General features: G+C 43.5%; 1 protein-coding gene across 1 annotated transcript in view; it reads left to right on the top strand.

The window, feature by feature from the left end:
* Nucleotides 1-20,823, top strand: part of ZBTB41 (zinc finger and BTB domain containing 41) — a 48,238-nt gene extending 27,415 nt beyond the window's left edge. Inside the window, exons 4-10 of the mRNA XM_077277377.1 lie at nucleotides 2,950-3,097; nucleotides 5,643-5,772; nucleotides 6,789-6,884; nucleotides 7,220-7,326; nucleotides 12,422-12,527; nucleotides 17,557-17,645; nucleotides 19,546-20,823. Coding sequence (XP_077133492.1) covers nucleotides 2,950-3,097; nucleotides 5,643-5,772; nucleotides 6,789-6,884; nucleotides 7,220-7,326; nucleotides 12,422-12,527; nucleotides 17,557-17,645; nucleotides 19,546-20,081 — 1,212 coding nt within the window. The 3' untranslated portion in view covers nucleotides 20,082-20,823. The remainder of the gene's footprint in view (nucleotides 1-2,949; nucleotides 3,098-5,642; nucleotides 5,773-6,788; nucleotides 6,885-7,219; nucleotides 7,327-12,421; nucleotides 12,528-17,556; nucleotides 17,646-19,545) is intronic.
* The last annotated feature ends 3,598 nt before the right edge of the window (nucleotides 20,824-24,421 follow it).

Genomic DNA, 24,421 nt, shown 5'->3' with positions numbered 1-24,421 from the left:
TTGAATTTCCTTCAGGCTGGTCTGGACTCCGGTTTGGCCCTGAGTTCCCTCAAAGGTCAGATCTCAGCGTTATCCGTGCTTTTCCAGCGTAGGATCGCCACCAACCTTCAGGTCAAGACTTTCATCCAGGGAGTCTCCCATGTGGTTCCTCCCTACAGGATGCCGCTGGAGACCTGGGATCTCAACTTGGTCCTAGGGGTCCTTCAGGAACCTCCGTTCGAACCCCTGCAAGACGTTCCGCTCTCGGTCCTCTCTTGGAAGGTTGCCTTCCTGGTAGCGGTGACGTCCATCAGAAGGGTTTCAGAGCTCGCCGCTTTATCCTGCCGGGCTCCTTTCCTTGCCTTTCATCAGGACAAGGTAGTCCTTCGTCCTTCTCCGGCGTTTCTTCCAAAGGTGGTCTCTTCTTTTCACCTCAATGAGGACATCATTCTTCCCTCCTTTTGCCCACAGCCCAAACATAGAGTCGAGAAGGCTCTCCATACTCTGGACGTGGTTAGGGCCCTCAGGAGGTACATCTCCAGAACGGCTCACTTCAGAAAATCGGACGCCCTTTTCGTGCTCCCGGAGGGTCACAGAAAGGGTTTGGCTGCGTCTAAATCCACGATAGCCAGATGGATTCGATCTGCTATCCAGGAATCCTATCGAGTCAGAGGCAGTCCTATCCCGGCGGGGATTAGAGCTCATTCCACTCGGTCGATGGGTGCTTCCTGGGCCATCCGGCACCAGGCAACAGCGGAGCAGGTTTGCAAGGCCGCAACGTGGTCTAGCCTGCATACCTTCACAAAGCATTACAATGTCCACATCCACTCCTCTGCGGACGCGGCCCTTGGCAGGCGTATCCTGCAAGCGGCCGTTGCGCACCTGTAGTCAGTTGGTACATGGAGGTATTTGGTTGTATTGTTTCCCTCCCAGGGACTGCTTTGGGACGTCCCATGGTCCTGTGTCCCCCAATGAGGCGAAGGAGAAATAGGGATTTTTGTGTGTACTCACCGTAAAATCCTTTTCTCCGAGCCACTCATTGGGGGACACAGCACCCACCCTGGTAGCCTTTTTCGGCTCGTGATCTTGTTTTTTGATCTTGACTGTTTGTTTGACATGTTATATTCTAATGTTACTGGTTATATTGTTTCTATCCTACTGCTTTTGCACTGAACTGGGTGTCTGGAAGCCAGTACGAGGGTGTATACTGCAGGGGAGGAGCTAACCTTTTTTTGTCTCAGCTTAGTGTCAGCCTCCTAGTGACAGCAGCATAACCCATGGTCCTGTGTCCCCCAATGAGTGGCTCGGAGAAAAGGATTTTACGGTGAGTACACACAAAAATCCCTATTCTTGAGCTCTAGGTAACTCTGCCCCAACCGGTAGTTTGCTGTCTATGCACAGTGTACACAGAAAGCTACCAAACAGTGATGATGGGGGTGTATACAGAACTCATCATTTACAGAACTGGCAGATCTGCAGGAGAGAAAACAGTGATTTTATCAAATCTACAGCAAGCAGTTGCTCTCAAAAACCCAGTGACATATTCCCTTTAATTTTTCGGTGGACCTGTGAGGGCTTGTTTTTTACGAGCCCCGTGCTTACATTTTTATTGTTGCAATTATAGGGTCCATGACATTTGAGCAAAAAAAAAAAAATTCAAGATGGAGATCAATATTTTTCTATTTGGACAAATGTGACTGCATCGACACCAAATAAGTTTTTTTGTAAGATTTTGCTATTTTTATTTGGAAAAAAAGAAGTCAATTAAACATTTGAATTTTTTTTTTTAAATGTTTTTCACTTTTTATTAGTCTACTTAGTTGTGCAATGTATTGTAAAATGACTGGTCTTCTATGAAGCAAAGCCACAGGGTAGGCTCTGTAGAAATACAGAATAATTCAGAAGACCCCCCACTCACCATGGTACAGGGATCACTACCTACACAGCTCATAACCCACACACTGAGAAGATGATTTGACAGGTTTAACCTCCATTGATATTTCTTCTAGCCTCCTTCAACGGCTGTCCTGTAATATACAGGAATCCATCATTAATTGTTTCATCTATCAGTATGTGCAGCATGAACAACAGCACAGATCACCCCTGTGTTTACATGCTGCACAGTACCGTCCCCCCCCCCCCAAACGCACACACAGTGGTGTCTCCCAGTTATAAACTAAGTGAGTGAGAAACTTCCGTAATCTTTTAGGTAGTTTACTTTGGGTAAAAATCTGTACCACATTTTTTATGCAATTTTTTTTTTTATGTTTTTTGCAGCCACATTTATTGGTGCAACAGAAAACACTGCTGAAAATGCTTAATAAATGTGGCGCATGACATGTATGCCAGAATTGTGGTGCATTATAGAATATGCCAGCAGGTTTTTGTTATGTAATCTGACAGCAGCATGATGACAGAGACCCTGATTCCAGAGATGTATTACTTAGTTTACTGGGGGCACCAGTTGTGATTGTCAATTTTCTCTGCTGTAGAAGTAGCAGAGCTCAGAATACTGAGCTGTGTATAACCTTGGCACACTACTGATTGGCAGCTTTCTGTGTACATTGTAGAGTAAGAGTGCTGCTAATCACTGGTGGGAGTGCTGCTAGACCAGGAGGCACAAGACACCTTGTCCTGTAATGATGATCTCCTGCTGATAAAACACTGATTTTTCTTGTAACTTCGACACACAGCCGGGTAAGTGACACATCACTGTAATCAGGGTCTCTTCCCCTACATCACGGTGCTCTCTGATTACATAATAAATCTGCCCCAGTATGATAGAAATGGGATTATAAGCAAGGAAATGATTTAAGTATCAGATTGGGATTTTGTAGGTTACATTTGTATCAGAGGAGCAGATGTGAAGTCGATTTTTCACGTATGTCCAATCCTTTACACTTTGCGCCTCTCCTGCTTTGGGTTTCCCTTCCCTGTGAATTTCTCAAGTTTTTGCCTTTCTGCTTTTAGATCTGCACTAAATCGTTCAAGCGGCGGCCCCACTTACAGGAGCACATGATTCTGCACTCGCAGGACAAGCCCTTCAAATGCACGTACTGCGATGAAAAGTTTAAATCGCGCTTCAAAAGGCTAAAGCATCAAGAAAAGAATCACCTGGGTAAGAACTTCATACTGTACTCGGACATGAGGGGATTGGTAACTGGAAGCCCCAAACCTCTTGTCTCTTCATGTGAAGGAACAGTCAGCAGAGCTCTCTATATAGTCCTCTCTCCACACGTCTGCTACGGCCAGGCGAATCTCTGCATGTGATCACAGACGGGGAGGGCGCGGGACTGTTGCTGCCTGTTGTCACGTCTTCCCCAATAGATGACCCCACTTCGGGGTGCACACAGAGAGCGCAGGGTGACAGAGCGGGGACGGTACCACACTGCAAGGAGTACCCCCTTCCATCTGTGTTGTGGTGTAGAAACACCACAGGGAAACTGATTTGGGAACTGATTCCATAGCTTTACATAGGATCGTCCTCATTCGTCCAGTACATCAGTTATGTGACTGCAGCTTATGAACCTTGCAGTGAGAGGGTGGTCATGTGCGATTTGCATACTCCCGGCCACATTCTGACTAGATGCATCTGTGCTCGCTCACTACACATGCATTGACTGGGGCCATGCCGTCCATATATTTGGCATGTGACCGCAAGTATGCAAATTACAAACTTGCAGTCATGTGTCCGGAGAATCCTCACTGCCCACAGTGCTTGCGGTGCGAGAATTCACAAGTCTGCAGTAATATTGAGTGACTGCAAATTGTACACCAAGGCTGGACAATCCCTTTAACGTGCCAATATAATTTTGTATACATTCATTGTATTCAGTTGATAACACAACAAATTTTACTTAGTTCAGGAAAGGTGAAGGGCAAACACATCAGTAATGGGGTCCCGTAGGACCCATTGCGGTCTCCATCATACTGATGGGTAGAATAGGAATGCATGCAGTGCTATAATTTCTCATACCTGCCAAAATTGGAGACACGGGGTTTAGATGGAGCTTGTAGCGGTAGTGTAGGCAGAGCCATACTTGGGCGGACTCAGAAATGTCATCTTTGCATTACAGGCAGTCTAAACGTGTGAACTGAGTTTGCTCTTCTTTCTCTCAATTGCATCTTGGAAAATGTTATATGTTCATCAGTCGCTGTATAGTCTCTGGAGCTTCTTAGCTTTCTACTTGCCGGATGTGATGGAAGGGGGGACGGTGCACTCAGGAATGACAGTTTGGACAAGCAGCATGATTAGGTCACTGGCATAAACTGCGCTCGCTCCAATGCTGGACACACTGCACCATTTCTTCTGCAGTGTCAGGAGAGTGCAGGAGCACTGAAGCGGTCTGCGTCCAGCAAACTTCAAAGCAATGCTTACAAGATCTATTGTAAAAAAAAAAAAATCTCCTTGTATGGTGTCCTATACTCTGGACCCATGTTTGTAGAGGGATCATGTATCACATACTATCAAAGACCACCCTCCTGCTGTATATTCGCTGCTTGTATGGTGTCCTATACTCTGGACCCCATGTTTGTAGAGGGATCATGTATCACATACTATCAAAGACCACCCTCCTGCTGTATATTCGCTGCTTGTATGGTGTCCTATACTCAGGACCCCATGTTTGTAGAGGGATCATATATTATTTACTATTAGAAGACCACGCTCCTGCTGTATATTTGCTGCTTGTATGGTGTCCTGTACTCTGGACCCCATGTTTGTAGAGGGATCATATATTATATACTATTAGAAGACCACGCTCCTGCTGTATATTTGCTGCTTGTGTGGTGTCCTATACTCAGGACCCCATGTTTGTGGAGGGATCATATATACTATTAGAAGACCACGCTCCTGCTGTATATTTGCTGCTTGTATGGTGTCCTGTACTCTGGACTCCATGTTTGTAGAGGGATCATGTATCATATACTATTAGAAGACCAAGCTCTTGCTATGTATTTGCTGCTTGTATGGTGTCCTATACTTAGGGCCTCATGTTTGTGTAGGGGTCATATGTCATATACTATTAGAAGACCACGCTCCTACTGTATATTTGCTGCTTGTATGGTGTCCTATACTCAGGACCTTATGTTAGTATGTGATACATGATACCTATACAATCAAAAGACCATGCTCCCTCTGTATTGTGTCCTATATTCTGGACCCCATGTTAGTATGTGATACATTATGCCTATACAATCAGAAGACCACGCACCCGCTGTATATTTCCTTCTTGTATGGCGTCCTATGCTCAGGACTCCATGTTTGTGTAGGGATTATTTATCATGTGCAGTTAGACCACTCTCCTGTATATTTGCTGCTTGCTTATTGTCCTATACTTGGAATCCTTACACAATCCCTACACAGTAATGGGGTCCAGAGTACAGGCCAAGCAGCGAGTATACAGCAGGAGTGTGGTCTACTGATTGAGTAGAGACTGTGTATCACATACAATCAGTAGACCATACTCCTGCTGTATATTTGCTGCTGGTATGACATCCTGTACTCTGGACCTCACGTCTGTATAGTGGTCATGTATTAAATGCTGTAGAAAATCTTCATAAATGGACATCTCCTTCTTGTTTTAGAATTTAGGAAATAAATACCAGCCCAGAAAAATGACGTCCGTAAATGCACAATTTCATGGATTGTCTTTGCCTTTTAGGGCCCTTCCCCTGTAATATTTGTGGCCATCAATTTAATGACTCGGGAAATCTAAAGCGTCACATTGAGTATACACATGGAGGAAAGAGGAAGTGGACGTGCTTCATCTGTGGAAAATCGGTAAGAGAAAGGTAAGGAATGTAAAAAGCGGGAAGTGGAGATCAGCCAGCAGTATGTTCCATGTAGGACAGACCGGGTTAGACATTTTGTTATGAGGTCCCTTGTACTGAGAAGTGTAGACTGCTCTGCTTCTGCACCTCTCCTTCCTGCTGCAGGGGATTTTCGCCTTGGCGCTTTTGTTTTATTTTCTTTCAAGACTACTACATTTTATATTTTTCTGCATTAGGCCTTGTTTTTAGCATAAAGAGGTGTAATTTTGAGAGTTACAAAAAATTCCAAATGCGATAAAATAACTCAAAAACAGACATATTGTATAAAATAAAAGCCATTGTCTGAAACCCCCAAATGTTTTAATTTTCCATCGGTGGAGCTGTGTAAGCTTGTTTTTTGTATGGAGTGCTGACATTTTTATTGATGCTGTTGTAGGATCAAATTCTTTTAATTGCTTGTTTTACAGGAGCTGCTGTGACCAAAGTAAGTTAATGCTGGCAGTTTTTTTTTCTTTATGGTGTTTACCAAAGGGATTAAATAATTTTATATTTTAAACAGAGTTTACCCAAGATAAAAACATAACAAATGAATACACTGCAGTAAGTAAATAAATAGCAATAGTGCATGAACATTATATAGGGTGCTTAGATAGCATAATTTTGATTAAAAAAAAAATCATGCAAGCCATCCCCTCGCGTCACGGTGACCCTATTCGGCCCGGTCCTAACCTCTAGTATTAAAACCTTACCATATGAAGAAAAGAAATGTTGTCGCATTCTAGCATTCTAGAGTTTGTCACATATGGGGCCCGTTGTAAGTCTCTGACATGCTTACTGAGGTGTAAACGTGCTCTCTGCAGAGTTAGACGATTATCTGTTACTTTTTATAGGTCTTAGTACGTATGCTGCACATCATTATATTATGGGGAAAAATATTTCTTAAAACTTCCAAAATGTTTACAATCAAGTCAGGAAATGTGTATAAATGTACAGTAGTGTACGGGGACTGAGGTTTAATTTTTCTTACATTTTTGTAGGACAACATTAAAGGAGCATCTAAGAATTCACAGTGGGGAAAAGCCACATCTTTGCAGTATCTGTGGGCAGAACTTCCGACACGGTAGTTCCTACAGGTAATGAAATCGGCCGATGTGTTGAGTGCCACTGTTGGACCTATAAGGCCGTGTTCACACGTTCAGGATCTGCTGACACTGCAGTTATTGCAGGTGATAGGAGCACGCTTCTCCCCAGTCTGTGGCAGTGATTGAGCTTCAGGGGTAATGTGCTCTAGTTCTCCGGGGCTGTGCTTTCAGCATGGAGACGCTGCAGATTAGCCTCATTCAATTCCACAGTGGATTTGCCTATAAAGAAAAATCCCGTCACGTGTGAGCATGGCCTAACCATCGTGTGTTTAAGAGATTGGTTTTATATTGAAGCCAGCCAAAAACCCCATGTCCCTGTCTCATAGACTCCATCTTCGTGTCCATCATGACGATAAACGCTATGAGTGTGATGAATGTGGGAAGACGTTCATTCGCCATGATCACCTCACTAAACACAAAAAGATACATTCTGGTAAGGTGATAATCATATATTAAAATAATCCGTATATTATATTTCCAACTATTGTAACTATGATGTAAGAAGGACCAGAAATGTTAGCAGTAGGCCATATTGTAATTTTATCTCTAGGGTTTTTTTTTTATAGCATTTGGAGAAATATTGTCTGGAGGCTCCATTGTACTGACTTTACTTTTTTTTCTTACATCAGTAAGGTTGTTCCAAAATCTTGGAGAGCTGACCACAGATCTTTTAGGCTTCCTAAAAGCCTTTTGTCTGAGACAGTCTTGATGAGGTTGAGGTCAGGACTATGTGGAGGCCATATCCTCACTTCCAGGGCTCCTTGTTCTTCTTTCCTCTGAAAACCGTTGTTAGTGATATTGGCTGTATGTTTTAGCTTGTTGTCCTTCTGCGGAATAAATTTGGAGCCAATCAGATGCCTCCTTTACGGTATTGCATGATGGATAAGTATCTGCCTGTGTTCCTCAGCATTTGAAGGCACAAAGAAGTGGGCAATGTTGAGGACCGCAGACCTTGGCCAAGGAAACTTAGTGCAGCAGATGTAAAACACATCATAATAATAAATAATAATTTTATATATATATAGCGCCAACGTATTCCGCAGCACTTTACATTATAGAGGGGACTTGTACAGACAATAGACATTACAGCATAACAATAAACACAGACCAAAACAGATACCAAGAGGAATGAGGGCCCTGCTCGCAAGCTTACAATCTATGAGCATGCTTACTTCTCTTCAAAACCAGGAGATGTCCAGCAGTGCCATGAAGAGACAGTAAGATTTGCACAGAGCTACATCCACCAAAGATCTCTGGTTAGTTCACCAAGATGTTTGGAACAACCTCCCTGCTAAATTCCTTCAAAAACTGTGTGCAAGTACAAGTGCACCTAGAAGAATTGGTGCCGCCTTGAAGACACAGGGAGGTTACACTAACTTGACTAAATGTTTCACGTGTTGATCTGTTACTGAGATGCTCCCACCTTGTGGATGAACATGTGGCCCACTGTGGCATCTATATATGTGGGCCAATAAAGGGGGCTTGATTCCTAATTGTTTATACTATAGAGGACGCTGTGGGCCGCACTCACCAGCCTGTTGGGTTTTAAGGAGAACAACTCCGTGCAAATCACTCACCAGCGAAAAGTGTCTCCTGCAACACACACATAGAAGCTTTGTACGGCGTGGTGTAGGTGGTACCAAGCGGGGAGAAGGGAGCCGTTTCCCAAGCCCACATATATATAATACTATAATCTATAGACACTACATTTGTATCACCAAAAAGGAAAAGTTGTGGAATTCTGTAAATCGTGGGATGTATAGACATACTAATGATATGCAAGTTGTGAAGAAATGGAAACTACATTTTAAAAATGGTGAAAGGATATCCGGCACTCGGTAAGTGGATTAAAATATTCAAGTTTATTTCTGGAACATAAATGTAGACATGGAGAGAGGTGAAAACTCAATTCTCTTACGTAGTGGCACACGTGACCGCCCGGCGGCTGACACTGTGCACGCTACTTAATAGCAATGAATACTCACTGCCCTCCATGCACATAGTTCCAGCGTGGGGAGTGGTGAGTATTCCGGCAGCTGTGTTTTGCTTGTGAGCAGCACATGACATCCCTGCCATGCGCTGCTTAGACGCATAAAGCAGCTGCTGGCACCGAAACAAGACGATGCAAGGGCACGCCAGGAAGGTAAGTGTAATGGATTATTTTTTTTATGTTTTTGATGGGGGCCAATCATACAAGATAAGGATGGGGCCATGCGTACAAGGATAGGGATGGGGCCGTGCATACAAGGATAGGGATGGGGACGTGCATACAAGGATAAGGATGGGGCCGTGCATACAAAGATAGGGATGGGGCCTTGCATACAAGGATATGGATGGGGCCGTGCATACAAGGATAGGGATGGAGCCGTGCATACAAGGATAGGGATGGGGCCATGCATACACTCTCTGACAAAAGTTATGTCGCTTATCCATGTTATGTTAATAAAAGCTGACCTGACGTTAAATTCATCCATTGATTGTATAAATTATTCTATTGAAAGCTGAAACCCTCCGAAATGTGGTTTAGGTTAAGAAAATAAATTGGCATCAATGCAGAAATATTGATCAGTTAATGGACACAGAATGGTCAGATTTTGGCAAGACAAAAGTTTTGTCTCCCACAGAAAGTAATGTGATATTCAAACAAATAATTAACTTAAAATACAAATATAAGTTGCATAACATTGGTGAATGAAGTTGTGATATTAGAGTCATATATAATATTTTGTGTGACTTCCATGAGCTTGGAGGACTGCATCCATGCGGTTCAACAATGATTCATACAATTTATTAATGAAGTCATCAGGAATAGCAAAGAATGCAGTCTTTCACGCCTCCCAGAGTTCATCTAGATTCTTTGGTTTTGTCTTCCAAGCTTCCTCTTTCATCCTACCCCAAACATGCTCAATGTTGTTCATGTCTGGTGACTGGGCTGGCCAGTCCTTGAGCACCTTCATCTTCTTTGCCTGGAGGAACGTTGTTGTAGAGATGGATGTATGAGATGGAGTACCATCCTGCTGCAGAATTTGACCCCTTTTATGATTTGGAATATAAGAGGTAGCTAATACTTCTTGATATTTTAGGCTATTGATATTGCCCTGCACCTTGCAAATGTTTTGCACGCCCCCATACTGAATGTAACCCCAGACCATGATCTTTCCACCACCAAATTTAACTGTTTTCTGGGTGTATTTTGGATCCATACAGGCTCCAGTAGGTCTCTGCAGTATTTACGGCGGCTGTGGTGTAATTCTACTGAAGATTCATCACATGAAGAAATCCACCTTCTGCCACTTTTCCAGCGTCCATCTGTTTAGCAGGCTGTGGGACTTTGCAAGTGCCACGCTTTTTTTTATTTGCCTTTTGTTTAGTGCTGGCTTCTGGGCACTGATTCGACCATGGAGGCCATTTCGAGACAGGATCCTACAAACTGTTCTAGTTGACACAGGGACTTGAGTTGACCAGATCTGTTGGAGCTCTGCTGCAGTGGAAGAGGGCTTGCTTTGGATTTTCTAACCAACAAACGTTCCTCCTGAGCAGTTGTCTTGCGGGGTCTGCCGGACCTGGGCTTGTCAAACACATCTCCAGTCTCTTCACATCTTCTTTTAATTCTTTGTACTTGACGCTGAGACACATTAAAGGTGCCAGCCACCTCTGCAGTGGATCTGGTCTTCAGCCTCTTGATAATCCAGGCTTTGGTCGCAGGGTGGATTTTTGGCATGATGTCAGAGCTCAAGTTGCAGTTCAACTGAAGGTCTGGGGTGCTTTTATACACTCACACTAATTAACCGATCATTTACTGATCACAGGTGAGGATGTAAACTAGGATTGGGTGCATTTAATGACCAGGCGACAAATCTTTTGTCTTGCCAAAATCTGACCATTCTGTGTCCATTAACTGATCAATATTTCTGCATTGATGCCAATTTATTTTCTTAACCTAAACCACATTACGGAGGGTTTCAGCTTTCAAAAGAATAATTTATACAACCAATGGATGAATTTAACTTCAGGTTATAAGCTTTTATTTACATAACATTGATAAGTGACATAGCTTCTGTCAGGGAGTGTATAAGGACAGGGATGGAGCCATGCATACAGGGATAGGGATGGGGTCGTGCATACAAGAATAGGGATGCGGCCATGCATACAAGGATAGGGATGGAGCCATGCATACAAGATAGGGATGAGGCCGTGCATACAAGAATAGGCACGGGGCCGTGCATAGGAGGATAGGGATGGGGCCATGCATGCAAGGACAGGGATGGGGCCATGCATACAAGAATAGGCACGGGGCCGTGCATAGGAGGATAGGGATGGGGCCGTGCATACAAGGACAAGGATGGGACCATGCATACAAGAATAGGCACGGGGCCGTGCATAGAAGGATAGGGATGGAGCCGTGCATACAAGGACAGGGATGGGGCCGTGCATACAAGGACAGGGATGGGGCCATGCATACAAGAATAGGCACGGGGCCATGCATAGAAGGATAGGGATGGAGCCGTGTATACAAGGACAGGGATGGGGCCATGCATACAAGGACAGGGATGGGGCCGTGCATACAAGGACAGGGATGGGGCTATGCATGCAAGGACAGGGATGGAGCCATACATACAAGGATAGGGATGGGGCTATGCATACAAGGACAGGGATGGAGCCATGCATACAAGGACAGGGATGGGGCTATGCATACAAGGACTGGGATGGAGCCATGCATACAAGGACAGGGATGGGGCTATGCATACAAGGACAGGGATGGGGCTATGCATACAAGGACAGGGATGGAGCCATGCATACAAGGACAGGGATGGGGCTATGCATACAAGGACAGGGATGGAGCCATGCATACAAGGACAGGGATGGGGCTATGCATACAAGGACTGGGATGGAGCCATGCATACAAGGACAGGGATGGGGCTATGCATACAAGGACAGGGATGGGGCTATGCATACAAGGACAGGGATGGGGCTATGCATACAAGGACAGGGATGGAGCCATGCATACAAGGACAGGGATGGGGCTATGCATACAAGGACAGGGATGGAGCCATGCATACAAGGACAGGGATGGGGCTATGCATACAAGGACAGGGATGGAGCCATGCATACAAGGACAGGGATGGGGCTATGCATACAAGGACAGGGATGGAGCCATCCCTGGATGAATTGAGAGGATTTGGAAATGTTGTTGCCATTTTTCGTCATTTGCATATCATTAACATGTCTATCGTTACTGTGATTCTCTATGAATATATAACTACTTATAAACACATACATGCTGTTTTTTTCCTTTATGTTAATTGCAGAAAAAAAATATATGTGTATATATATATATATATATATATTGACTATATATTGGTGCTGCAATAGTATAAGTGTATTATTCATTGTCCTGCTCTACCATAGCTCCTATTAGTCAGTGTAGATCCGTGCGCCCTACATACAGTATATACACAATACATAGATATTTGGAGTAGGGAAGTACATTGATATAAAAGATAAGAATTTGTTTTATTTTTTCAAAGGCGAGAAAGCCCATCAGTGTGAAGAATGTGGGAAATGCTTTGGCCGTCGAGACCATTTAACTGTACATTACAAAAGTGTTCATCTGGGAGAGAAGGTTTGGCAGAAGTAAGTCTGATATAAATATGTATATGATATAACTCTGTGACCGCTGCAGATAGTTGTGCAGTGTGTAATATGTGTGTATGTGTTTGTGCTTGCGCTCACTATTCTATAGGTTTTTATAACTTGGTCTTCCAGTAAACTTCCATTTACACTTAATAATATTACGGCCCCAATTCATCAAAGCAGTTTTGCTAGAATTCTGTCATAAATTACTTTGAAAAGTTGGAAAATTTTGCTGCAACTCCCGAGTTTTGGTGAAGTTGGGCCGGAACGGAGACACATTGGGCGCGTGACACTATAGCTCGTGCCCTATACCAGAAACGTTACTCCAGTCAAGATGGAGACAAACGCCACTTGTTAGATGCTCCAGATTACTTAAAGGGACTTTGTCAGCACCGAACGACTGTTCAAACTAAGTCCAGGCGCTTGGTGCACCATGGCAGGGCCAGTCATATATATACACTTTCACTCCTGCTTGGTTTCCATCTATCTTCACCTTTCTCTATCCCTATGAAGCCAGAGCTGTCAGTCAAAGTAGATGATTGGGGGGAAATAGCTGAAAAACAAGCAGGTGGGAAAGTTCATGTAAAGGCCACGTTCACACGTTCAGTATTTTACCTCAGTATTTGTAAGCCAAAACCAGGAGAGGAACAATCAGAGAAAAGGTATAATAGAAACACGGCACCACTTCTGTATTTGTCACCCACTCCTGGTTTTGGCTTACAGTTACTGAGGTAAAATACTGACCAAATACTGCTAGTGACCTAACTGTTTGGCCCCACTATGATGGACCAAGTGGCTGGACTTAGTTTAAATTGTAATTCTGTGCTGACAGAGTCCCTTTATGAGGCAAGCACCTCTTCATGAAACAGGAGCGTCATCAAGACCAGCGAGAAAATCTATGATTTTGATGAATTAAGGCCAAAGATTCTAGCATAAAAAAAATTCACACCTACCACAGCTTCTCAAAATTCTAATTTTCTGCCTAAACTTTGCAGTTTAACCCCTTCACCCATGAGCCTTCTTGACCTGGCCAATTTTTTTAAATTCTGACCACTGGAATGCTTCAATGGATTCCACCGGTTCTGAGATCGTTTTCTCATGTTGTACTTCATGATCGTGGTAAAATTCGTTCAACTTGCGTTTATCTGTGAAAATATCAGAAATTTTGCGAAAATGTTGCTATTTTCAATCTTTTTAATTTTTATGCCATTAAACAAGAAAAACTGCATCCATCAAAGTGCTCATAACCAGATTCAAGAAGTTTATTAAACCCCTTCGCGACATGCGCAGTAATAGTACGGGGCATGTCGCATCTCCCCCTTTGATGTGGGCTCCGGTGGTGAGCCCACCTCAAAGCCGGGACATGTCAGCTGTTTTGTACATCTGACATGTGCCCGCAATAGCGGTGGGTGGAATCGCGATCCACCCGCCACTATTAACTAGTTAAATGCCGCTGTCAAACGTCATGTGATCGGGGGTCATCGGTGCATTGGCATAGTAACCAAAGGTCTCCTGAAGACCTCTATTGCTGCTGATGCCTGCTTGCTGTGAGTGCCACCCTGTGGTCGGCGCTCATAGCAAGCCTGCAATTCAGCTACATAGGAGCGATCTGAGCATCACCTCTATGTTTCAGAGCCGATCAGGCTATGCCAGCTTCTAGCTTCCTATGGATGCTATTTAAACATGACAAAAATAAAAAAAATGTGTTTTTTTTTTCATTTTTTTGTAAAGTTTTAAATCACCCCCCTTTCACCTCATTCAAAATAAAACAATAAGAAAAAAAATCAAGCCTACACATATTTGGTATCAATTAAATCAACCAATTTAGGTCCAAAAAAGTATCATTGTGTCATACTTATAATACTGAATCCAAAAAAGTTGACGCCCCCTGAGGAAGTGTTACGAAACGCGCGTCGGGGTAAAGGAACGGAGACACGGACATCTCACACCAAGTCTTTTGATATTCATGGCCTACTCCTTTTGACCTGTAATAGTTATCGATATACTTAGAAGGTGGTTATGGTCTATACTAAATGTATGCCTTAGGGTAACGATATATTAAGGAAGTCTTAGTACTTATCCACCGTTCATTTATAGAGCCGGTTTTTGTATGGTAATACAGCCCGGCTAGATGATATCTAATTAAGCAGGTCTTTTGTCTTGGGAGTTAGCCATTTATTCTGCATGTGTGTCTATATGGATGTCAAGTGTATTATCCGCTCCATTGCATTGGAAGTTTCTTTCTGGTTTAATAGTTATTGTTATTTTAATCATAATAATTATTAATAAATATTATTGTATTGGTTATTATAGCGCATTGTGTATGAAGTTTCTTTGCGTCTTTATGGCATTTGGGAACTTTTTTGAATTCAACATATTTGGTATCGCCACATTCTGAATCGCCCGATCTATCAATGAAAAAAAAGAATTAACCTGATCACTAAACGGTGTAGTAAGAAAAAATTCAAAACATCAGAATTACGTTTTTTTGGTCGCCGCGACACTGCATTAAAATGCAATAACGGGCGATCAAAAAAACATATCTGCACCAAAATGGTATCATTAAAAATGTGAGCTCGACACGCAAAAAATAAGCCCTCACCTGACCCCAGATCATGAAAAATGGAGACGCTACGAGTCTCGGAAAATTGCGGAATTTTTTTTTTTTTTTTTAAGCAAAGCCTGGAATTTTTTTTCACCACTTAGATAAAAAAGAACCTAGACATGTTTGGTGTCTATGAACTCGTAATGACCTGGAGAATCATAATGACAGGTCACTTTTAACATTTAGTGAACCTAGCAAAAAAGCCAAACAAAAACCAAGTGTGGGATTGCACTTTTTTTGCAATTTGACCACACTTCGAATTTTTTTCCCATTTTCTACTACATGACATGGTAAAACTAATGGTGTCGTTCAAAAGTACAACTTGTCCCGCAAAAAACAAGCCCTCACATGGCCATATTGAAGGAAAAATAAAAAAGTTATGGCTCTGGAAGAAGGGGAGCGAAAAACGAAAGCACAAAAACGAAATAGGTCTGCGGCGCGAAGGGGTTAAAACCTTCAGGTGCTTCGCGGGAATTTAAGCAATGTGGAAGGAAAAAATTAACAATTTTCCTTTTTTTTTTTTTTTTTTTCATAAAAATGTTACTTTAGCTCCAATTTTTTTTTATTTTCACAAGAGTAACAGGAAACAATGGACCTCAAAATGTGATGTACAATTTCTCCTGAGAACACTGTTACCCCATATGTGGGGGAAAACTACTCTTTGGACGCACGACAGGGCTCTGAAGGGAAAGAGCTCCTTTATACTTTTTGAACGCAAAATTGTCTGTAATCGAGAGCAGACGTCGTGTCACGTTTGCAGAGCCCCTGATGTGCCTAAACAGTGGAAAGCCCTCCACAGGTTGCCCCATTTTGGAAACTAGATCCCTTAAAGAATTTATCTACATGTGTGGAGAGTTGTTCCGGACACAGCAATATTAAATGTGCACTTTGTTTATTTTTACTTACTGTAAATATATTTATTTATTGGATTCATTTTTTCCTTTATTTTGTGATTTTTGTTTTTAGTTTTTTTTTTTTTATTCACTTTTTTCCCTTTTCCCAGGAGGGGACATCAACTTTCCCTGTCCTGATCGCTGATCATCTCTTGCATTGCAGGGCATTAGCTCAGTTCATCGCAGACAGGCAGGAGGCGTCTCGGCTCATGCTCTGAGGAGGAGCTAACAGGACATGTCCCTGGGTGACCCTGTGGCCATTTTTCCTCCTGGGGTCACCTTGGAGACCATCGGCACAATGCAACTGCGCTGTGCAAATCAGAGCAGAGAGCCAGCACCTTTCTCTGCAATTTTGTCCCTGACTTTACCTTTTGGCTTTGACCCTGCTTGCTAACCCTTCCTTCCTCTGGTTCACTCCTCCAGGAGAAAGTCGTTTTCGTAGAAGGAATTCAGTGGGCCCCATTGTAAGACCAGATCCTTGTATAACAGTTAAAGGGTGAAGGCCGACGTTCCTCTGGAATCTGCCAGATGGAGGGGCTTGCACCAAGTCTTTCTGCAGTAACCTTTCTGAGCCTGTGGCCTGACAGATATCCCATAATGCAGCTCTGATTTCCCCTGCACAGTGGCGCCCCTGTAACCCTGTGTGCCGGCCCCTGCGGCAGTAAATAGGGCCGCGCTGCAGTTTCTGGAAATGCTGATGAGTGAATACTTAGTAGGAAATGGGGCACTAAATCAGAGCTGCCGTCCCTTCCATCTCAGAATTGGGTGATGCCCATCTATTAGAAAGTGGTATGTTAACCCTTTTCTAACATCGGAATAACCAAGTTTTACAGGAGTTACATCCTCTGAACCTGAGGATGAGAAATGTTGCTCTAGAAAATCTGAGCTTTGATGATGGACATTTTGGTTATCACTTAGCTTCCTAGAAACAAGTGTCAAGCTCTAACTGGCTAGGACAATGTATCTTGGAAGATTTTTGACCACTGTGCGCATTGTACGAGTCAGGGCTGTGGAAGTCTATAAGCCAAACCTCAGACTCCGACTCCTCAATTTCAGTGACTCCGACCCCACCAAAATGGGCTCCGACTCCACAACTCCGACTCCACAACCCTGGCAGGGCTGTGGAGTCGGTAAGCCAAACCTCTGGTTCCTCAATTTCCATGACTCCGACTCCACCAAAATGGGCTCCGACTCAGACTCCACAACCCCACAGCCCTGGTACGAGTAGTGTGCCAGTGGTTACCCCTGTGAAGCTGGCACCAGATTCATTACCCAGGTACAATCATTACCCAGGTACAAGCACTGTTGGTGTCCCTGTTGGCTTAACACAGAGTCAAAGCAAGGTCTGGCCACATCTTTAGGCATCTTTGTGTATTTGGATAAAGAGTGCCCAGACTTCATACCGTTGTGTACACCATAGGGAAGTTCTCCAACATGACACTGGGTGGGTGACCCTCATACGGAGATTTGCAATGTGAGCGGCACCTCTGACATGGCAGCCTGGTCACGTGTCACTTTGTCCACTCTGCAGGTACAAGGCCACCTTTCATCCATGTGAAGTATGCAAAAAAGTCTTCAAAGGAAAATCAAGTCTGGAAATGCACTTCAGGACACACTCCGGTAACTAAAAACATATATTTTAATCCATCATTTAATAAAGTGTGATATGAAACCAGACAGGTAACAAAGGTCGCCATCGTGTCTTGTAACCCCTTCCTGACGTGTGCCGTACATATACATAAAGTTAAAAGAAAAAAAAAAAGGATTTGGTACCGTGTTAGCCAGTTGAAAAAAGAACGCGCTCAGTGGGAAAAACAGAATAATCCTGTTGTTAAAACACCTTTTTAATGGCCAACAGAACTAAAATGATGATACAAAGCTAGCTTCCAAGACTTCTTAGGTCCCTTCCTCAGGCAGGGTATAAGGCAAAGTTACACCATCCCTGAGGAAGGGACCTAAGAAGTCTCGGAAGCTAGCTTTGTAATATAATTTATTTTATTTTTGTTAGCCATTAAAAGGTATAATAACTACAAGATTATCTTGTTTCTCCCACTGAGATAATATATTTATTTTTATATAGCGCTAACATATTCCGCAGCGCTTTACAGTTTGCACACATTATCATCGCTGTCCCCCATGGGGCTCACAAAATAAATTCCCTAAGGGTATGTGCACACGTCCGGATTTCTTGCAGAAATTTCCTGAAGAAAACCAGAAATTTTCTGCAAGAAATCCGCATTTTTTTTTTGCGTTTTTTTTCCCGTTTTTTTTTCGCGGTTTTTTAGCATTCTGCAAGCGTAATTAGCTTGCAGAATGCTAAAGTTTTCCAAGCGATCTGTAGCATCGCTTGGAAAACTGACTGACAGGTTGGTCACACTTGTCAAACATAGCGTTTGACAAGTGTGACCATCTTTTTACTATAGATGCTGCTTATGCAGCATCTATAGTAAAAGATAGAATGTTTAAAAATAATAAAAAAAATGGTTATACTCACCTGCAGGCGTCCGTTCCTATAGATGCCGTTGTGGTTCAGGACCTTCCATGACGTCACGGTCACGTGAGCGGTCACATGACCGGTCTCGACCAATCACAAGACAGTGACGTCATCGCAGGTCCTTCACCGCACACCAGCTTTAGAAACCGAAGCGGCAGCATGCAGCGGAGAGGCGGGAAGACATCGAAGGTGAGTATAGGACTATTTTTTATTTTAATTCTTTTTTTTTACCAATTATATGGTGCCCAGTCCGTGGAGGAGTCTCCTCTCCTCCACCCTGGGTACCAACCGCACATAATCTGCTTTCTTCCCGCTTGGTGTGCACAGCCCCGTGCGGGAAGTAAGCAGATCAATGCACTCCTAGGTGTGCGGAATCTCCTGCAATTCCGCATTTTAATGAACATGTTGCTTTTTTTTCCGCGATGCGATTTTTTCGCGGAAAAAAAGGCTACATTTGCACAAAAAATGCGGAATACACTGAAAATAATGGGAGGCATATGTTAGCGTTTTTTTCGCGTTTTTATCACGTTTTTATAGCGAAAAAAACGCGAAAAATACTGAACATGGCCTAAAAGTATGTCTTTGGAATGTGGGAGGAAACAGGAGTACCTGGAGGAAACCCACGCAAACACAGGAAGAACATACAAACTCCTTGCAGATGTTGTCCTTTGTGGGATTTGAACCCAGGACCCCAGCGCTGCAAGGCTGCAGTGCTAACCACTGAGCCACCGTGCTCCCACAAATAATAGTCCTCTGACATGCCGCATGGGTCCTCTGACAAGCCTCATCGGTCCTCTGACATGCCGTATGGGTCCTCTGACATGCCGTATGGGTCCTCTGACATGCCGTATGGGTCCTCTGACATGCCGTATGGGTCCTCTGACATGCCGTATGGGTCCTCTGACATGCCATATGGGTACTCCAAGCTTACGTACATACAATATTACTTCTTTTTGAGTTCAGATTTCATCAAATGCAGAATGGATATTTCCGAGTTCCGAGAATGACCATTTCTTTGCTCCGCAGGGGAGAAGCCATACAACTGTCAGATTTGCAACCAATCATTTCGCATTAAGAAGACTCTGACTAAACATTTAGTCATACACTCGGACGCCCGTCCCTTCAACTGCCAGCACTGCAGCGCAACCTTCAAAAGGAAGGACAAGCTCAAGTATCACAATGACCATGTTCATGGCTCCAAGGCGGCGGATGAGGAAGGTGCTGGAAGAGAGGACACAAAGACCTACCCCGCTGCTCCTCAGAGCTCAGATGTTGACATTTGTGTACCAATCACACTGGTAACAGTGGAAATGGGGGAAGATGAGGCTGAGGTGGAGACTCGTGATAGTTCTTCTGTGCTGTCCCAGCCAAATGACTACCAGCGGCCTCCTGAATTGGCCTTCTTGGAAAAATACGCTCTTAATCCACAGCCTGCAACTCTTTTACACCCTGTGAGACCACAGCAAATCATGGAAACCAGAGAACACTCATATTTGGGGACACTGTTTGGGCTGGACCCTCAGCCAAGTGTGCAAGCTGTGTCCAGCACTGAGCAGCACTGATATCGGGGAGACACCCCACATTCATTATTCGGAAAGTGGCGGCTGCACTACAGGGGTTAAAGGCAGGCACCACCCTTGGAATACACTTATAGCTCCATTTTTTTTCTAGGTTTATTGAAGTAGTTCTTACACTGCTGTATTTTCTGTACAATGTGTGAAGGTTTGTGGTTGGGGGTCCAGAATGTGCTGCAACAAGTTGCTTTGGTATCTACAAGGCTATCGGATAGCACAGTGACAAGCAGGGCTGTGGAGTCAGTAAGCGAAATCTCCCACTCCTCAATTTCCATGACACCGACTCCACAGCCCTGGTGACAAGCAGTAAGGCCGGGTTCCAGAATTTGTGCCAGGAACAGATCTATTCTAATTTACCCAATGGATGCAAAACGGATCATATTGATTTTTAATGGGGTCAGTCCAGTTTCTGTAATTTTACCAAGGCTCTGCAGAAATCCTGCACTATTTGCTCTGGTAAAATGATTGATTCTGTCTCGGAGCATTTGTGGCCCTGCCCAAAGTGTTCACAAATACCCCAATTAATTTATAGTATGTAGATTAAACCCCCCCCCCCCCCGACTCCAAAGATTAAGGGTACATTCACACACAGCTTTTTTTATTTCTGCACCACAAACCAAAGTGATGGCAGGAAAAACGCTGCGGAAAATATCCATGTTATTGCAGCATTTTTACTTGAATGGGAAAACACATTAGAAAAACGCTGGAAGAATTGACATGCTGCAGATTTAAAAGGAAAAAAAAAAAGTTCATGAGCACAAGAAAAAAACCCAAGCATGTGCATGAGATTTTTTAAATCGTTTCTGGTATGGTAGATGCAGCATTTTTGCTGCAGGGAAAAAACACAGTGAAAAAAGAAGCGGTGTGTGAACATACACTCCAATCTAGTTTACAACTGGGGTATTGTTTTAGACATAAATCAGTGTATCAGCTATAAATCTTAAAGGATGATTAGATTCAATAGATGTGACCAGGATACGGCTTCCTAATGAAGGCTCAACTGCATTTTTCACCATATGTGCTGGAGGATCTGACATGCTCTGTATTAGTCCATGGGAGCGGACAGAAGAAAGCTTTGGCCTGGAATAATCTGGCGATTTGCATCTAAAGCCTCCTGGCTTCTGATCTGTGTAATGTAGTCGCTGGCTGAGCCCACGTTTATACCTGAAGCTTTAAGGGCCTTTTACATGGGGCGATTATTATGTAAAAATTCTCAATCATTGACCAGTGTAAACCATGATTGATCAGATCTTTAAAGGGTGACTGCATTTTCGAGCACATTTTTAGAATAAGCTATCGTGTACATGAGGCATGATACTATATCTGGCCATTATAAGACTTGTATCCTGTTTTTTTTACCAGTTTTGCCCTCTGCAGGCTCTGTTTTTAGATTAATTGACTCTGAGCTACACAGCACGCTGAGCCGGGATTCCTGCTCTTTATTCCTTAGTTAGCACATAGACAGATGCAGCAGTAACGTGGAGGAAAGTATTGAGGAGGACTGAGCAGTGAAGATGTGAATCCAGCTCTGGGGTGGGCTAAAAGACTTGCTTGAAATCTCAGCACAATATTTCTGTCTTCCCCTTTGTTTGTGTTCTTATTCAGCTCGTCACTTTCCACCCTCCTTTCCTCTGCATAGAGCAAAATGAAAAGCTTTGAGCTTGGACAAAGTCGCAGGCCAACGTTTATATTTATTTAAAAAATGGCTACGATTGTGGAAGGTTTTTCTTATCAAATATAACGATTAACTTTTTCATACGGAAACAAACTTAAAGGGGTTGTCCCACAAACAAAGTACATTATAATTAATTGTTCTTGGAATAAAATGTATGTAAGAGTAGTAAAAAGCATATGGCCCAATAGCCTAATTTCAATATGTAATAACAAAGGATAAAAAATCTCGAATAATACAGATAATAAAGAACGATGCAAACAAAAGGGCCCCCAAACATCGTAAGATACCCCTACAGTGAATTCCTCCACAGGTCCCTCCGCATGCATGTTATGATGACCCTATAGTATCATCCCCCCAATTTCTCCTGCAAAGAACAGTGACCCAATCACAGTATGATTCTCCAACTGTAATTCCCACACACCCCTCCATACAGTATAATGGCCACAAAAAAGGCTCCATGCAGTATAATGGCCCCATAATCTCCTTCCTACAGTTTAATGAGCTCCATATAGTGCTGCTTGCTATAATGAGCCCCACATAGTGCTGCTTGCAGTATGAAGGCCCCACACAGTGTTCCATACAGTATAATGGCGCCACATAATGCCCATACAGTATAATGGGGCCCTGTATTGCACAGTGTAATAGCTACAAAAAGTGATCCATACAGTGTAATGGCCTCACAAAGTGCTCCATACACTATAATGGCCCCACATAGTGCTCCATACACTATAATGGCCCCACATAGTACTCCATACACTATAAAAGCCCACGTAGTGCTCCATACAGTATAATGGCCACACATAGTGCTCCATATAGTTTAATGGACCCACATAGTCCTCCATACACTATAATGGCCTCACATATTTCTCCATACAGTATAATGGCCTCACATATTTCTCCATACAGTATAATGGCCCCACATAGTCCTCCATGCACTATAATGGCCCCACATAGTGCTCCTTGCAGTATAATGGCCCCACATAGTGCTCCGTACACTATTATGGCCCCACATAGTGCTCCTTGCAGTATAATGGCCCCACATAGTGCTCCTTGCAGTATAATGGCCCCACATAGTGCTCCATACAGTATAATGGCCACATATAGTGCTCCGTACACTATTATGGCCCCACATAGTGCTCCTTGCAGTATAATGGCCCCACATAGTGCTCCTTATACTATAATGGCCCCACATAGTTCTCCTTGCAGTATAATGGCCCCACATAGTGCTCGATACAGTATAATGGCCACACATAGTGCTCCATACACTATAATGGCCCCACATAGTGCTCTATACACTATAATGGCCCCACATAGTGCTCCATACACTATAATGGCCTCACATATTTCTCCATACAGTATAATGGCCTCACATATTTCTCCATACAGTATAATGGCCCCACATAGTCCTCCATGCACTATAATGGCCCCACATAGTGCTCCTTGCAGTATAATGGCCCCACATAGTGCTCCGTACACTATTATGGCCCCACATAGTGCTCCTTGCAGTATAATGGCCCCACATAGTGCTCCATACAGTATAATGGCCTCACATAGTGCTCCGTACACTGTTATGGCCCCACATAGTGCTCCTTACACTATAATGGCCCCACATAGTGCTCCTTGCAGTATAATGGCCCCACATAGTGCTCCATACAGTATAATGGCCCCACATAGTGCTCCGTACACTGTTATGGCCCCACATAGTGCTCCTTACACTATAATGGCCCCACATAGTGCTCCTTGCAGTATAATGGCCCCACATAGTGCTCCATACACTATAATGGCCCCACATAGTGCTCCATACACTATAATGGCCCCACATAGTTCTCCATGCAATATAGGCCCCTTTTTTTTAAAAAAAAAAATATTTGCCTCTGCCCGTTCCCCCGCTGCTGTGGTCTTTTCATGGTGCCTTCAGATCCTCTGCGCAGTGGGCGAGTGGTAATGACGTCATCGCGGCCATTGCACTGAGATACCAGACACAAAGGGGGAATGATGGGAGAGGGAGCGTCAGCTGTCACGCCTTCCTCCATCATTGCTTTTAACAGTATGGGCACCCAGGATGTCGCTATAGGTTAAAGTTCGGCGTTACTGCACAAATATACTTGGGGGATCCGTCCGGCATCGTGGGCCAAATATACTTGCCCTGCAGGCCAGAGTTTGACGTATGTGGCATAGTGTACCCTGAGTCCTATTTATGGATCAGAGTTGCCCAATCACCTGAATGGGTCCGTGAAAAGTTTGTTGATATGAAAAGTCTGGAAAAAACTCATTCTAGTTTTCATCAGTGAAAAATGGATTCAGGTCATGGAAAACAAAACACAAGTTCGTTTTTGAACTTTTTAAAAAAGCGGGTAGAGCCCAACGAAATGGGATGCAGCCATGCACGGCCTGACATGTTTACTATAGGTTATACCAGAAAGTGGTGTGACTAACGGTGCACATCTCCCCCAGCCCATCTGTCACCAGTGTAAAGCATCCTGGTCCTAATAAATCTCCCCAACTGTCTAGTGCAAGGAATGAGAAGGGCAGAGAACAACTCGGAGATAAACCCCCCCAAAAACTCTGCCATCATTATCTGGTGGGATGTTGGATCCCCTGTGAGATACATTTTATCTATTAATGGCGACTTTGTATGTATTTTATGACTGGT

The sequence above is a fragment of the Ranitomeya variabilis genome, chromosome 8 (genome assembly GCF_051348905.1).
Source record: "Ranitomeya variabilis isolate aRanVar5 chromosome 8, aRanVar5.hap1, whole genome shotgun sequence".
Taxonomy (NCBI): domain Eukaryota; kingdom Metazoa; phylum Chordata; class Amphibia; order Anura; family Dendrobatidae; genus Ranitomeya; species Ranitomeya variabilis.
This window is presented reverse-complemented; position numbering and strand designations above follow the sequence as displayed.